This window comes from Phyllostomus hastatus, unplaced genomic scaffold (assembly GCF_019186645.2).
Source record: "Phyllostomus hastatus isolate PE091 unplaced genomic scaffold, TTU_PhHast_1.1 phas_scaffold_46, whole genome shotgun sequence".
NCBI classification, from domain to species: domain Eukaryota; kingdom Metazoa; phylum Chordata; class Mammalia; order Chiroptera; family Phyllostomidae; genus Phyllostomus; species Phyllostomus hastatus.
Window position 1 is genome coordinate 21,451,068 of NW_025334032.1, and position 17,795 is coordinate 21,468,862.

At 39.4% G+C, this 17,795-nt stretch overlaps 1 protein-coding gene across 2 annotated transcripts in view; it reads left to right on the forward strand.

Annotated features, from left to right (window-relative positions):
- The window catches only part of KAT6A (lysine acetyltransferase 6A), a 112,610-nt gene extending 102,688 nt beyond the window's left edge, over positions 1-9,922 (forward strand). For both annotated transcript variants that reach the window (XM_045821210.1, XM_045821211.1), the window contains exon 17: positions 5,403-9,922. In XM_045821210.1, coding sequence (XP_045677166.1) covers positions 5,403-8,083 — 2,681 coding nt within the window. In that variant the 3' untranslated portion in view covers positions 8,084-9,922. The remainder of the gene's footprint in view (positions 1-5,402) is intronic.
- The last annotated feature ends 7,873 nt before the right edge of the window (positions 9,923-17,795 follow it).

The window sequence follows — 17,795 nt, forward strand, 5'->3', positions numbered from 1 at the left end:
GGTAGAAAAAACACCCAGGCAGAGCAGTAAAAAGAAAAAAGAGTTTTTAAAAAATGAGGAGAGCTTAAGAAACATTTTGGACAGCATGAAGCATAACAAGATCTGCATCATGGGAATACCAGAAGGAGGAGAGAGTGAGCAAGGGATTGAGAGCTTATAGCTTATTTGAAGAAATAATGACTGAAAACTCCTCTAACCTGGTGAAGGAAAAGGACACACAAGTCCAGGAAGCTCAGAGAGTCTCAACTAGTTGTACCAAAAGAGGTGTACCCCAAGACACATTATAATTAAAATGTCAAGGCTTAAAGACAAGGAGTGAATCCTAAAAGTCACAAGAGAAAAGCAGGTAGTTATCTACAGGGGAGCACCAATTAGACTGTCATCTGATGTCTCAACAGAAACATTTCAGGCCAGAAGGGAGTGAGGTGAAATATTCAAGGTGATGAAAAGTAAGGATCTACAATCAAGGCTACTTTACCCAGCAAGACTATCATTTAAAATTAAAGGAGAAATAAGGAGTTTCTCAGACAAGAAAAAACTAAAGGAGTTTGTTAACACCAACCAGTACTACAACAGATGTTAAAGGATTGCTTTAAGAAGAAGAAAAAGAGACAAAAAGAGCAAAATAGTCTAACAATAAAATGGCACTAAATACATATCTATAATCACCTTAAATGTAAACAGCTTAAATGCTCCAACCAAAAGACATAGGATAGCTGAATAGATAAGAAAACAAGACCCATCTATACGCTGCCTCCGTCAGAGCCATGTCAGATCAGAAGACACATGCGGACTAAAAGTATAAAGGGATGGAAAAAATATTTCATGCAAATGGAAAAGTAAAAAAAGCTGGGGTCTCAGTACATATATCCAACAAAATAGACTTTAAAGCCAAGGCTATACTAAAGGACAAAGAAGGACACTTCATAATGATAAAAAGGGAGCAATCCAAGAAGAGGATATAAACCTAGTAAACATTTACACACTCATCATAAGGCACCTAAATATGTGAGGCAGATCTTGATGGGCATAAAGGGAGAGATTAACAGAAATACAGTCAAGGTTGGAGATTTTAACACCTCATTGACTTCAATGGATAGATCTTCCAGACAGAAAATCAATAGGCAGTGGTCTTAAAACATACACACACACACACACACTATATCAAGTGAATTTGATTGATATCTTTGAGCATTTCACCCCAAAGTAGCAGAATATACATACTTTTCAAGTGCACATGGAACATTTTCTAGGGTAGACCACATGTTAGGACACAAAATAGGTCTCAGTAAATTGAAGAAGATTAAAATTATATCAAGCATCTTCTCTGACTACAATGCAATGAAACTAGAAATCAGTCACAAGAAGAACACTGAAAAACACACAAAGACATGGAAGTTAAATAACATTGTTAAACAGTAATGTTTCAACAGTGAGATCAAGGAAGAAATCAAAAGATACCTTGAAACAGGTAAATGAGGACATAATAATCCAAAATCTGTGGGACACAGGGAAATTAATCCTAAGAGGAAATAGTAGTATAGCCCTATCTCAAAAAAAAAAAAAGAAAAAGCTCAAATAAACAATCTAAATTTACACTTAAATGAACTTGAGAAGGAACAAGCAGCAAAGCCCAAAGTGAGAAAAAAGGAAATAATAAAGATAAGAACAGAAATAAACAAAATGAAGTCTAAAAAAATACAAGAAAAGTCAATGAATCCAAGAGCTAGTTCTTTGAAAAGACGAACAAGATTGACAAACCTATAACCAGACTCATCAAGAAAAAAAGAGAGGACTCAAATAAATAAAATCAGAAATGAAACAGGAGAAAGAACAACAGACACCAAAGAAATACAAAGAATTATAAGAAAATATGAACAACTATATGCCAACAAACTGGACAACCTGGATGAAATGGATAAATTCCTAGAAACATACGATCTTCCAAAACTAAGTCAAGAAGAATCAGAAAATCTGAACAAATTACATCTAATGAAACTGAAGCAGTAATTAAAAAATAAAAATAAAAACAAACAAAAGCCCTGGACAGGTTGGCTGCACAAGTGAATTTTACCAAACATTCCAGGAAGATCTAACACCTCTCCTCTTCAAACTATCTCATTAAACTCAAGAAGAAGGAAGGTTCCCAAACTCATTTTATGAGGCCAGCATTATCCTAATTCCAAAACCAGATAAAGACACTACAAAGAAAGAAAATTATAGGCCAATATCCCTGATGAACACAGATATTAAAATCCTCAATAAAATATTAGCAAACTAAATACAGCAATACATCAAAAAGATCATACACCATGATCAAGTGGGACTTATTCCAGGAATGCAGTTGGGACATTTGCAAATCAGTAAAAATGATTCACCACATAAACAATGTGAAGGATAAAAACCATATGGTCATATCAATAGATGCAGAAGAAAGCATCTGATAAAATCCAGCACCCATTTATGATAAAAATTCTCAAAAGTGGCATAAGAGGGAACATCCCTAAACGTAAGAAAGGCCATATATGTCAGTCCCACTGCCAGTGTCATACTCAACAGGCAAAGACTACAAGTGTTCCCCTTAAGATCAGGAACCACACAGAGGTGTCTGATTTCACTTCTTAAAAACACAGTTCTCGAAGTTCTAGCCACAGCAATCTGACAGTAATACATTAAAGGTATTGAAATTGGAAAGGAAGTAGTGAAACTCTTTATTTGCATATGACATGATACTATTCATAGAGAACCCCAAAGATGAGAACCCCAAAGATGCCACCAAGAAACTACTAGGACTGATGAATTAATTTAGCGAAGTAGCGGGATTCAAAATTAATATTCAGAAATCAGTTGCATACTTATATACCAATAACAAACTAACAGGGAAATTAAGAAAACAATCCCATTTACAGTTGCTTCAAAAAGAATAAAATACCTAGGAATAAACCTAACCAAAGTTATAGAAAACCTGTACTCTAAAATTGTAAGTCACTGAAGAAAGCAGTTGAAGAGGATACAAATAAGTGGAAGCACATAGAGTGTTCATGGGTAGGAAGAATTAACACCATTAAAGTGTCCATACTACACAAATCAATCTATAGTTTCAACACAATTCCTATCAAGATTTCAGTGATGTATTTCATAGTACTAGAACAAATATTTCAAAAATTTGTATGAAGCTACAAAAAGCCCTGCATAGCAACAGTGATTCCGAGAAAGAAGATCCAAGTTGGAGGAATCACACTACCTAATATCACTATACTATATATATTATATACTATATGGTCCTATATACTATAAGACCATAGTAATCAAAACAGACTGATACTGGCATAAAAACAGACACACAGATCAATAGAACAGAATAGAGAACCCAGAAATATGCCCATATCTTTATAGTCAATTAATAGACAACAGAGGAAGCAACCACATACAATGGGCTAAAGATAGTTTACTCAATAAATGGTTTAGGTAAAATTGGACAGATACATGCAGAAAAATGAAACTATACCACCTTCTTACACCACACACAATAAATTCAGACTGGATCAAAAACTTAAATGTTAGATCCACAACTGTAAAAATTGTAGAAGAAAGCATAGGCAGCAAAATCTCAGACATTGCTCATAGCAGTATTTTATTGGATATATCTCCACAGTCCAAGGAAACGGAAAAATACGTGAGACTACATCAAACTAAAAAGTTTATGCACAGCAAAGGAAATCATCAACAAAATAGACAACCCACATAATGGAACAACATATTTGCCGATACATCTGATAAGGGATTAATATTCAAAATTTATAAACCTCAACACCAAAAAAACAAACCAATTTAAAAATGGGCAAAGAACCTGAACAGACAGTTCTCCCAAGAGGACATACAGATGGCCAATAGATACATGAAAAGATGCTCAGTGTCACCAATCATCAGAGAAATACACATTAAAACCACAATGAGATACCATCTCTCACACTTGTCAGAATGGCTCTCATCAGCAGATTAACAAGTGCTGACAAGGATGTGGAGAAAGGGGAACTCTTATGCACTGTTGGTGGGAATGCAGATTGGTGCAGTCACTGTGGAAAGCAATATGGAGATTCCTCAAAATATTAAAAATGGATCTGCCCTTTTACCCAGTGATCCCACTTCTGGGAATATATCCAAAGGAACCCACAACACTAACTCTAAAGAATACAAGCATCCCTGTGTTCACTGCATCATTATTTACAATCGCCAGCCCATTTGAAAGCAGCCCAAGTGTCCATCAGTAGATGAATGGATAAAACAACTATGAGACATTTACACAATGTGATACCACTTGGCTATAAAAAAGAAGAAAATTTTACCCTTTTCAACTAGATGGATGGACCTGGAGAACATTGTACTATGTAAGCCAGTCAGAGAAAGACAAATGCCATATGATCTCACTCATAAGTGGAATCTCAGACAGACTCATAGGTAGAGAGCAGGCTGACAGCTGTGGGGCATAGGTTCAGGTGGGGTGGAGGGATCGAGCAAACAAGGAAAAAGGGCACATGGACTGGTACAGCAGTGTGATTGCCAGGGGCATAGGGGTGCAAGGGGACTAAATGATCATGGAAAACAATACAATAAAGATTAAATTTTAAAAATTAATGGGAAATGTGAATGTACTTAATGCTACACCAGATACTTTTGAAATGATTAATTTTGTGCTCTGCATATGGCACAAATTTTATTACAATTTTTGAAAAGAAAAAAATTAATGGGGAGAAAATAATGCTAAAATGAAACTTATTTTCAAATAAACCATTGCCATTGGTACATCAGCTTTTTCTTCAGGTCAGTATTTGTCTAAGATCAATTGCCTTGCAGCTACTCCTGTACAAACAGCATTGACTGATAACTTGTTTTGTAGGGTTTCTCAATTACACAGGATTGCCTGTGTAATGGGGTCATATTACCTGAAGTAATGATTTTTTGGAGAATGAGAAACCAGAGAGATAATATAAATTGCAAACAGAAAAAAAATGAAGAAAATAAAGACAACTTGCCTGAAGTAGATGTAATAATTGCATAGTATTTGCCTCTTTATAAACTTCATCTCCATCTTATAGGATGATAAAAGTGAATCTTAGAGGAACTTTCTAAATCCATGTCCTCAGCAATGATGAGCTTGGACTGGTTTTAACTAATGGGGGGTAGCAGAATGCCGACCAGCGTTCTTTCATTCTCCTGCCTGTTTACCTTGTGACTTTAGAAGATGTTACTAGTTAGGTTTCTTCTTTAGATTCTTAACTTGAAAATCAAGAGTTTATAATGATTAATGAAATTATTTCTATTGTACATGCTGGTCTCAGAAAAAGGCACCAGAAAATATAAGATCTTGTAACCTATTTTTATTTTTTATTCCTCCTATACAGACACTCCTATCCTAAAGCCAGTACCTGTCTTGAGAAAATGTGATGCGAAGGATTCTCCACTTGAGCCGGATACATCCACACCTATGAAAAAGAAAAAGGGATGGCCTAAAGGCAAGAGCCGAAAACCAATCCACTGGAAGAAAAGACCTGGTCGGAAACCGGGGTTTAAGTTGAATCGGGAAATCATACCCATTTCTACTCAAGAATGCATTGTTGAGCCCATTGCCCCCATTCCTAAGCCTGGACGTAAACTCAAAATTCAAGAGAATGAAGAAACTGTTGAGTCAAAAGGAGACTTGCCTTTAACTGAAGAGAGGAAGGAAGAAGAAGAGATGCACATGGAAGCAGAAGAGGTCGAAGAGGGAGAAGAAGAAGATACAACCAGCAGTGAAGTTAGAGCAGCTTCTCCGGTGGGTAGCAGCAACAGTCCTGAGATGGAAACAAAAGAAGCTGAGGTAGAGGAGGAAGAGGAGAAACCCCATGTCTCAGAAGAGCAGAGGCAATCTGAGGAAGAGCAACAAGAACTGGAAGACCAGGAGCCAGAGGAAGAGGATGAAGTGGCTGTAGAGACAAACCAGAATGAAGACCATGATGCAGATGACGAAGATGATGGTCATCTGGAATCTGCAAAGAAAAAAGAACTAGAGGAGCAGCCCATCAGAGAAGACGTCAAGGAAGAGCCGGGTGGTCAGGAGTCTTTTTTAGATACGAATATGCAGAGCAGTAGGGAGAACGTAAAGGATAAAGACGAAACAGAGCCAGACTCTGAAGAGGAACAGACTTCCCATGAGACATCTGTGGTATCAGAGCACATGCCAGGATCTGAGGATGATCATGAGGAAGATTCAAACTCTAAAGAAGAGTTAATTGAGTTAAAAGAGGAAGACGAGATTCCCCATAGTGAGCTGGATCTGGAAACCGTGCAAGCAGTGCAGTCTTTGACCCAAGAAGAAAGCAATGAGCACGAGGGCGCCTACCAGGACTGTGAAGAGACACTCGCGGCTTGTCAGACCTTGCAGAGTTACACCCAGGCTGATGAAGACCCTCAGATGTCCATGGTTGAAGACTGTCATGCTTCAGAACATAATAGCCCAATATCTTCTGTTCAGTCTCATCCAAGCCAATCAGTCCGTTCAGTCAGCAGTCCCAACGTGCCTGCCCTCGACAGTGGTTACACCCAGATCAGCCCAGAACAAGGATCCCTGTCCGCACCTTCTATGCAGAACATGGAGACCAGCCCCATGATGGATGTGCCTTCCGTATCAGACCACTCTCAGCAGGTGGTGGACAGTGGCTTCAGTGATCTGGGCAGCATTGAGAGCACCACAGAAAACTATGAGAACCCTAGCAGTTATGATTCCACAATGGGTGGCAGCATTTGTGGGAATAACTCTTCCCAGAGCAGCTGCTCCTATGGTGGGTTATCATCCTCCAGCAGCCTCACCCAGAACAGTTGTGTTGTCACTCAGCAAATGGCAAACATGGGCAACAGCTGCAGTATGATGCAGCAGAACAATGTCCAGCCTGCTGCCAACTGCAACATCAAGTCACCTCAGAGTTGTGTGGTGGAGCGGCCTCCCAGTAACCAGCAACAGCCGCCGCCACCACCACCGCAGCAGCAGCAGCAGCAACAACAGCAACAACCAGCACCTCAGCCTCCACCACCCCAGCAGCAGCAGCAGCAGCAGCAGCAACAGCAGCAGCAGCAGCAGCCTCCACCTCAGCCCCAGCAGCCTCAACCCCCACCCCCACCTCAACAGCAGCCGCCCCTGTCGCAGTGTAGTATGAATAACAGTTTCACTCCAGCGCCTATGATCATGGAGATACCAGAGTCTGGAAGCACTGGGAACATCAGTATCTATGAGAGGATTCCAGGGGATTTTGGTGCTGGCAGCTACTCTCAACCGTCAGCCACCTTCAGTTTAGCCAAGTTGCAGCAGCTGACTAACACCATTATGGACCCTCATGCCATGCCTTATAGCCATTCTCCTGCTGTGACTTCCTATGCAACCAGTGTTTCTTTGTCTAATACAGGACTAGCTCAGCTAGCTCCATCTCATCCATTAGCTGGGACCCCTCAAGCACAAGCCACCATGACGCCACCCCCAAACTTGGCATCCACCACCATGAACCTCACGTCACCTCTGCTACAGTGCAACATGTCTGCTACCAACATTGGCATTCCTCATACTCAGAGGTTGCAAGGGCAAATGCCAGTCAAGGGGCACATTTCCATCCGCTCCAAATCTGCACCACTGCCCTCTGCGGCTGCTCACCAGCAGCAGCTGTATGGCCGCAGCCCACCAGCGGTTGCCATGCAGGCTGGCCCTCGGGCATTGGCTGTTCAGCGTGGCATGAACATGGGGGTTAATTTAATGCCAACCCCTGCCTATAATGTCAATTCCATGAATATGAACACCTTGAATGCCATGAACAGCTATCGGATGACACAGCCCATGATGAACAGCAGTTACCATAGTAACCCTGCCTACATGAACCAGACAGCACAGTATCCTATGCAGATGCAGATGGGGATGATGGGGAGCCAGGCCTATACCCAGCAGCCTATGCAGCCAAACCCTCATGGAAACATGATGTACACTGGCCCCTCCCATCACAGCTACATGAATGCTGCTGGTGTGCCCAAGCAGTCACTCAATGGACCTTACATGAGAAGATGAGCAAGATGAACTTGCAGTTAAAAACTTAAATATATATAAATAAAGGAACCTTTTATACTGACAAACCAGAGAAAAATGGACCTTTTTTCCAGTTAAAATATTGCTGTAGATTTAGAGGAATTTTTCTTTGGTTTATTTTATTTTTTAGAAAACCTGGTCTTCTCTTTTTGGGGGGTTCATTTTGTTCCGGGTTTTGGTTTTCTTCATAATCTTGAACATTTTACAATAGAACTCATCTAAAAATGGATTTGGGGATGGGGAAACGTGCACAAAAATCTTTTCATAATTAAAAAGAGCCTTACTTTCTTTACACACCACATGGACAGGATTTGTGTAAAAGTGAAATATCTTTATTTGAAGATGTATGTTTCCCCTCACTGTTTGCAGCTCCCAGCGTTGTTATTTTTAAATGTTATATATACATCTCGAGGGTTAACCAGACCCTCTCCTCCAAACCCGACCTTTCATTTCCTACTTCATTCCAGCAGGAGGCACTTACGGGAGACTCGGATGGGGACATGGAGAACAACCCAAGCTCCTTAAACTTATTATTATTGTTAATATTATTATTATTATTAATAAAGTGAGGCAGGAAAATGCTTCTCCTTTTAAAATCCCCTCCACTCCCTACACACACACACACACACACACACCTCTTGAAACCTTTCCCCAAGAATGTTTCTTTATAGATGGACTTCATTGAAATGTTTGTCTTTCTTAAATCAAGTGTAATATAATTTTTTTTACTATTCCCACTCAGCACTCAGAGACACAAAAATACTGTAAGTCTCAATTAACAGCAGAATCTCAGAGGAAAGCTGTTTGCAATCCTAATTTAGCCTTGGAGGAATAGAGATGGTCAACAATCAAAAAGAGGAAATTAACCTCGTGTTTTTTACCACCTGGTGAATCAGCCATAAAGCCCGTATTCCACGCAGTCTCTTGTTTTTAGTATGTACTTTGAGATGCTAAGGGTCTTGATTCTTGAGCCTTTGACTCTGATTAAATTCAGTCCCCAGTGATTAGCCTCTTACATTCTGACAGTGTTGGTGGATGACTGTACATTTCAGTGATTGGAAAATACCTGACAAACCTTTGACACTGTTTATGTTGGAAGAGATGACACAGACTGTGTGTCGTAAGAGAGATCATGTTGTGTGTTTTATAGCTACTTAAATGATACATACCTCTAGCCTTCATTTGTCTTTGAGATCCTGAGTTCATCCCCTGTGAATCAGAGTGCACCAGCCACTCACCAGTGAGTGGCTCAAGAGAAGAGGGATAGATAAACCAACCACCAGCATAGTAGGGCAAATCTGGACAGCAGGGTTTTAGCAGGCTATGTTGTTCCCAATTCCATTCTCTTTTCTCTTGTGCAGCCAGTTTGCCCATTCTCTTCCTGTTGCTCCAGGGATAGGTAAAAAAAATATATATATATTCCATCATTAGAAGATGGAAACTATTATACCACTTGGTATGTGCAGTCAAATATCCAAAAGGGGGAAGTACTGCTTAAAGAAATACCTGTAAGCATTAGATTCTCTCCTTTATTTGTACATTTTATATAGATAAATTTTTGAAGTACTAATTAGGCATTAAAGTTTTTCAAATGCACAGGTTTGTTGGTTTTTTTAATACACTTTAATTGACTTTCTCAATTAAACGTGTTAGGTAGAAAAAGGCAGAATTCCACATCTTACCGCTATCAATCCTGAGCATGTGCAAGGCTGTGTAGGACCCAGTTTCTCTGTATATACTATTCCAGTTCTCAATCATCTGTGTAGAAAGTGCACTGTGCTGCCCTCTCCCTACATCTTCAGCTATGTCATTGCTTCCTGGTTGGGGTGGGGGTGGGGTGGGTCGGGAGGGAAGTATATTGGGGGAGGGTGGGTCAAGGCAGAAGGAGAAGCTGTTGAAATGAGGGCCGTGAATTCAGTTTCTGTTGGTTTGCGGTTGTGTTTTTTTTTTTCTTTTAAAAAATTTCAATCGGGCAGCTCCCTTTTTCCACAAGCCTTTTTGTGACTGTAGAACTATTGTAGAGAAAATGTTCTTTTCTATATTATAAAAGAAATTATCCAACACAGTAATATTGGTACCTGTCATTTTTTCACTTCTGTTTTAAAAAAAATGTATTTTTAGCAAAATAACTTGGGTAATCTTCTAAAAAAGAAATTTAAAAACTCACTGTTAGTAACTTTGATGCCTTTTAAAATAAGAGCTTTTTCATTTCATTCCATCTTTAAAATTTTTTATCTTTGTTGTAGAATATTAAAAACTATTTTAAGAAAGATAAAAAAATTCTCTTTAAAGAGATCTCTAGAGTGTGTGAATAGAGCTCCAGATGCCTCTAAAAGCCGCATGTACAAACGAAGCTAACTAAGTCTATTCCTGTCTGTTTATATTTGCTTTTCCTGTTTTGTAACCTCTTTGTACTTCGTTCATGGTGACTCGTAAGCTAAGGGGAAGGGGTGCCTAGATGCCTTTGTATTTCTCCATGTCATGCGCTCCTGGGCCAGCTGGTCTCCCTTCCTCTCCTTGTATGTAATATCACTTTTTCCCCCCTTTCTAGCAAGTACTTTCAAAAGAACTCTGTACATTTTAACATAAAAAAAATAAATTATGTTGAGCCATTTTGGATGTCCGTCTTGCATGTGGAATTTTTCTCCCAAATATCTCAAACTCTAGTTGTTTTTGTGTGCACAGAGCCTTCTCATGTGCCTCTTTATATAGCAAGTGGAAGTTCATGGCCTTTGCTTTAAAATCCAGGTTTCAAATATGTGTATTTAAATGCCAACAATATAGACAGGTATTTTTTCTTTTCCAAAAAAAAATGGCATTATAACCTCATTTTGGATTCTTTAGGGAAATCCATTTGAAAACCTGAAGGGATGGTGATTCAACCAACCGCAGAAAGGAAGTACAGTTGCACAAGTAGCTCTTTGGCTTGAAATAAAGCAGTGTTGTTTTCTCATTGCAGTTTACCTGATTATGTAATCTAGGGAGATTTGCTACAGATCAAGGCCCTAAACATTGAAGATCTCTTTCTGATGTTTTCTGAGTTACTCTACTTGCCTCTAATCATTTAGAATTTTGGTTCTAAGGCAGATTCCAGAAAATTAGATTACACTTTGGGAAACTGACAGCTTCCTGGGGTAGAGAGGTGAAGCAGGTACAAATTTTAGTGACCCCCCCCCCCAATTTTAATTGCTGCTTTTTCACACTAGTTAGGAATTTAGGAAGTGTACATGAATAGTATCTATTGCAGACATTTGTTCTAAACCTCATGCTACTAAAGTTTTAGGCCACAAAGTCATCATCCAGAAAGAAATGGTTTGTTTTCCTTTGATTTCTGTGCTTGCTTAAGTAACCGTGATTTGGACCCAAGAGCCTGTTGTGGCACTACGCAATCGTGAGTGTATTGTCTCGAAAATACACTTCTTGCCTTTGCTACTGCAAACTACCTGCTCTAGGGAAGTCAACATGCAGCAGTTTTGATTTTTCTACACAGGAGATAGTGTGACCAAAGAATATAGATTTTAGGTGTTAACACCCCCACTCTATATCACATTTAAAATATAATTGGAATACTACAAGTCCATGTATAGCCCACGCACGAGTGGTGTGAGTAGAGGAGGAGCTCTAGTCCTTTACTGTCCACCCTCCAGCCCTCCACTCTGCGGCAGAAGGCAGGGGTGGGAGGGCAGTGGGAACGCACTTGAACATGTGTATTGCTGAGACTGTTGCTGTCCATTTGGTAACTAGGGTCCCAGGAGTCATGTTTCTACAAGGCCCCTCGTAGCATGGCATCCTTTGTAGCATGGTGACAGGTATGTATTCACCAAAAGCCAGAGTCTGTCAGGGTGACAATTAGCTTTTTAGGTGAGAATGAATTACTGTTTCAGGTTCTCCCTGTTAACAATCTGGGCAGTGTGTGGTGGTTTTTGTCCCTTTGTCTTCTCACAGTGCACAGACTGTGGGTCAGTGATGGTAGCGAAGGCGTAGTAAAGAGAAACAAAGGAACTGTCCTCGCTGGCAGAAGAGAGTAAGCAGGGTTGTTATGACAAGTGTGTGTGGGAGGGAAGAGCTCCATATCCTTGATGTGACTTTCAAGAAATCTAAAGGTGACACGTTTCTGTAAATGAACTCAGAAGACCACGTAGAGTAACTTTTTTTTTTTTTATGGTGGCTGATGGCTGGAATTCTTGAGCGTGACCATGCAATTAAAAGCCAACAATCCCCAAAAGAAAACCTGACTTGTGTCTTAATATATCCTTGGTAAGGGGCAGAATGGGTTTGTTATGTAAGTTGGTGTGGTTACGTAAGGCAGCACAGACCCATGGATTTTCTCTCCAGAGTGACAGCTCCAGATTGGACTTAATGAAGACTCCTTGTGACGTCAACAGGAGCCTAAACGTTGGTATACACATTACATGAAACCTCAAGGTGGCAGGTGTAATTTTTGCCTGAAATGAGGAGAACCCTGGGACATGATGGACTTGGGGTTTTTGAGATATTTTAAAAACACCAGACATACAGTAGTGGGAAATGGTTTTCCTGCAACTCGTGAATACATTTTTTGAGTGTATTCTCAAATACACTTTGAGTAATATTCTTGTTAGCAAGAAGAAAAATGTACTAACGTTGAACTATCTACCAAACTGCTATTTCTGAAAGCCACGTTTAAGCAACATTCAAACAATAGTAAACGTTCTCTGGGATGACATGGTCATTTTTCACTAACTCATTTTAACTAACCGTTTTATACATGCGGGAGATAAGCAAACGCTAGCAAACAAACTTAGGGGTGAGCTATTGAAGTAACTGCCTGTGCTCCAACTGTAGAACTGTAGTGCTGGTGGAGCTCACTGGGGTGTCTATGAATATGCATTGAAAAATGGAAATTTGGCTAATGCTGGGAGACAGAAGCCATTCAGGTGACCTCCTGAGTTATTTGAATTGGCCTTAAAAGAGCTTTTGGGGACCCCAGAATCTTTTACTTTTGAAAACTTCTTGTAAAGCATTTTAGTATCCTAAGTTTAAAGTCTCTTATGAACAAAGTAAAGAAAAATATACATAAAATCTTTTTGCTAGGCTTTCCCCCATGTACAAACAAGTTCAAATTGTTTAATTGCTATATTTTTTAAAAATTAACTGGTTGATTTAAATTTTTTTAGAGTTTTTATTTAATTTTCGGAAAAGAGAGGGAGAGAAACATCAGTGTGTGGTTGCCTCTCATGCGCCCCACAGTGGGGACCTGTCCTGCAACCCAGGCATGTGCCCTGATTGGGATATGAACCAGTGACCCTTTGGTTCATAGGCCTATGTTCAATCCACTGAGCCACACCAGCCAGGGCTTATATTTCTTTTTAAAAGAAACTTAAGGAAAGCAGCTAGCTGTATATAGTCAGTTATGTCTAAATGACTGAATTTGATCATAGTTTTCCAGAGAAAATGAAAACAGTTACATATTTACTAGGAGATAGTAATGATAGCTTTCCTAAACACAAGGCCCTCTTGCAAAATAGAAAAATAGAACACGATTTTTTAAAAGTTTGTTTAGCTCCTGTTGAAGAAAGATAACTAGAATTGTTTAGAACTCCTAAACAATTTATTTTTACCCCAATTTAATAAGTTTGGGGACATCCCTAAAGAGTTTTTGATTGCAAGTTGTAATCTGGAAACTAAGTAATAAAGAGTGTTGCGAGAACAACTTTAGAGAGCCAAGGAAGTAATTCTATTAGAGATTACAGAGGAGTCCTGGCTGGTGTGGCGCAGTTGGTTGGAGTGTCATCCTTTAAATGGAAAGGTCGAGTGTTCAATTTCCTGTCAGGGCCCATGCCTAGGTTTGGGGTTCAGTCCCCAGTCGAGGCTCATAGGAGAGGCAACCGATCAATGTTTCTCTCTCACGTCGATGTTTCTCTCCCTCCCTTCCCCTCTCTAAAATCAATAAGCATGTCCTCGGGTGAAGATAAAAAGAAAAATTACAAAGGAAAACAGACCGAAACCAGCCACTACAGCCTCTCTGCTGAGTCGTTTCACTGGGGCTCCCAGGCCATGGAGCCTCTCTCATGGACCTGCCCCACCCTCCTCCACGCATCGATTCCCTCCTGTCTTGTCCTTGCCGCTTCCTCTGCAGGCTCAGGCACAGTGAGAAATGTGAACACGCCTGGAGGAGAAGAGGGACTTTGTTTCCCAGCATCTTCTTCATGCCCATTTCTACTGTGAAAATACAATGCATATACAGAGTACAGAAAGCATGTACAGCTAGATGAATCTGAACCTGCATGAAAACAAATCGGCTCGAGCCATAGAGCAGCCGCCCAGAAATCCTCTGCCCTGACTGACAGACTTTTCTCATCACCGTGTGCTCTCCCAGCTGAGCACAGTCACCAGACCTGTATGGTAAATACTTCCCGTGGTTTATGAAAATGTTTTTACTACCTAGGTGTGCATTCTTAGACACCGAGTTTCATTTTGCCTGGTTTTGAACTTTATAGAAATGGAACAAGTTCATTTTGCCTCTGGTTTCCTCCAGCTCAATTGTGAGATTTGTTCATGATGTTGCCTTTGCTGTATTATTCTCATTCTGTAGAATATTCCATTAAAGGACTATACTATAATGTATTTATACATTCTAAAGATTTCTATTTCCTTACTTAGAGAAATGGAAAGGGAGAGAAACATTGATGTGTGAGAGATACATGTGTGAGCCAACCAAAGGGTCGCTGGTTCAATTCCCAGTCAGGGCACATGCCTGGGTTGTGGGCCAGGTTCCCAGTAAGGGGTGCACGAGAGGCAACCACACATTTTTCCCTCCCTTCCTCTCTCTAAAAATAAATAAGTAAAATCTTTAAAAAATTTTTCTCTTTTGTAAAATGTCTCTTAAAATCTTTTGCCTGTATTACTATTGTTTTTTTTCTATTGATTTGTAGGAATACTTTATACATTTTGGAAGAGTGTTCTGTGGGTATATATGACACATACTTCTCCCATTGTGTAACTGGCCATTTTGCTTTCTCAATGGTGTATTTTGAGGAACAGAATTCTTACTGTGATCCAGTAAAATGATTTTCTTTAGCGGTGGTGTTTTTCCTACCCAGAGATTGTAATAGTAAGAGTAATTTGTAACAACTTCATTGTCTTGCTTCACAGTTAACTTTTACTATGTCTGGAATTTTGTTCATAGCATGAGTTAGGGACCAGTTTCCTTCTCTTCACACAGTGCTAACATCACTCATTTCCCCAACACTGTTCTGCATAGTGTCCACGTATGCATAGGTCTCTCTCTGGACCCTGGGACGATATCTGTTCCGTCTCATTGATCTGCATGTCTATCCTGTCTTAATCACTACAGCTTTATGAAAAATCTTGATATTAAGTAAAGTCCTCCTAAGTTATTTTTCTTCTTTAAGAGTGATTGCCTCTTCAAGGCCTTTCATATGTCCATGAAATTTTAGAATTAGCTTATCAGATTCCTAAAAAATCCTATTGGTATTTTATTGTGACTCCATTGATCTTTAAAATCAATTTAGCAAAAAATTGACATCTTAACAGTATTGACTCCTCCATTCATTGAACATCAGTGATGCATCTAAGATTTCTTTAATTTCTGCCAAAAAAATTTTAATTGATTTCTACATAGAGGTTCTGCACTTTGTTACTTTGTTCTTGGGTATTTAATATTTTTGAAACTATTAAAGTGTTAACTTTTAAAAAATTATTTTTATTTGTGGCACACAGAAATATCAGGGATTTTTGTATTTAGCCTTATATCCAGTAACCTTGTTAAACTTGCCTAATCTAGTCATTTGCCTGCAGATTCTTGGATTACTTACCTATGTTGTCATGTAATCTCTAACAATGAACCGGAGACCTTCCCTTTTTTCCAATTTTTATATCTTTTTTCTTTTTCTGGCTGCATAGCACTGGGTTATATCTTTTTTTTTAAATCCTCACCTGAGGAATGCTCTTTTAAAAAAATTGATTTGAGAGATAGAGGAAGAGAGAGAGAGAGTGAGAGGAAAAGAAGCACCAATGTAAGAGAGGCACCTATCCATTGGTTGCCTTCTGTACGCACCCTGACCAGGGGCTCCCAGGTCACACCTACCACCCAGGTAGGTGCCCTGGCCTGAAATCGAACCCTCAATCTTTTGCTGTACAGGACAACACTCCAACCTACCTCAGTTGGTGGCTCACACCTGGCCAGGACACACTGGGTTATATCTTGAGCACGGTGTTGAATTGAAGTGGCAAGGGAAGGCATACCCTTAATCAGATGGATGATTCATTCAATTCCTAATTTTTAAATAATTTTTATCATGAATGGATGTTGTATCTTATCCAGTGCTTTTTTCCTGCATCTATTAAGAATTCACATGATTTCAGCTCTAATATGTCAGTCAATGTGGCCAAAATGTTAATTGCTTTTCTAATACTAAACCAATATTTGGAAAAATACATGGGTAAATTTCAAGTGAGTTAGGAGATGATAAATTGAATTAAAGTGTTTTCATGTCCTTACATTGTCTTGATTAATATTAGCTATTGCTAAATTAAGGATGCATATTTTAATTTTGAGGGGAAGCACTAGAAGAATAGAAACAGAGTGTATAACTTCCAAAATGTATTAGTATAAGGGAGAAATGGCATGATGAAAATAATAATAAATCCCAAACAATGGAATAAAGGGGAGAAAAACACAGGCAAATGATTGGAATAGAAAATACAAAATAAATAGACTTAAACCTAAATATGTCTGTAATTAAATGATTTCTAAGTCAACTAAATGTTTCATTTAAAAGGCAAAGATTGTTAGGAAAGAAACCTAAAAATTGTATTATATGCTGTTTATAAGTGGAACAGCCAAAAGGATGCCACAATTTTTAAAAAGATTTTATTTATTTACTTTTAGTTAGAGGGGAAGGAAGGGAGAAAGAGAGGGAAAGAAACACCGATGTGTGAGAGAAACATTGATCAGTTGCCTCTCACTCGCCCCCATCTGGAGACCTGGCCCGCAACCCACGCATGTGCCCTGACGGGGAATCAAACCGGCAGCCCTTTGGCTCGCAGACCAGTGCTCAATCCACTGAGCCACGCCAGCGAGGGCTGGATGCCACAATTTTTTAAATAAAAAATATAAAAAGATATGTCAGGAAATTATTGAACAAAAAAAAAGTTACTGTATATTAACATGAGACTAAATAGAGTTTAAGGCAAAAGGATTACTAAAATAAAGAGTTACTTAATGGTAAAGTTTTAATTCACCAGTGAGATATAAAAATATCTAAATCCATATACACTTATTAAGATGATTCCAAAATATATAAAGCAAAAAAGGGCAAACTGATATGAAAAATAATCTACAGTCAGAGTGGGAGAATTTTTAAAAATTTCCAGGCACGGACACACTGACTGATCTTAGGAGAAGGGAGGGAGAGAGGACGGCAAACACGGATGTGGGAGAGAAACACCGATGCGTTGCCTCTCCTCTGCACCGTGACCCTTCGGTTTACAGGGTGCTGCCCCAGCAACCAAGCCACCGAGCCAGGGCATGGGAGACTTCTTTTTAAGTTAATAAACTTTATTTATTAGGGCACCTTCAGTTTCACAGCAGAATTGAGCGGAATGCCCAGAAAGTCCCCATGTGTCTGCGGTCCCCGCACACGCGCACCTTCCCCCGTTGCCGTTTTCTTCCGTGACGGCACGTCTGTTG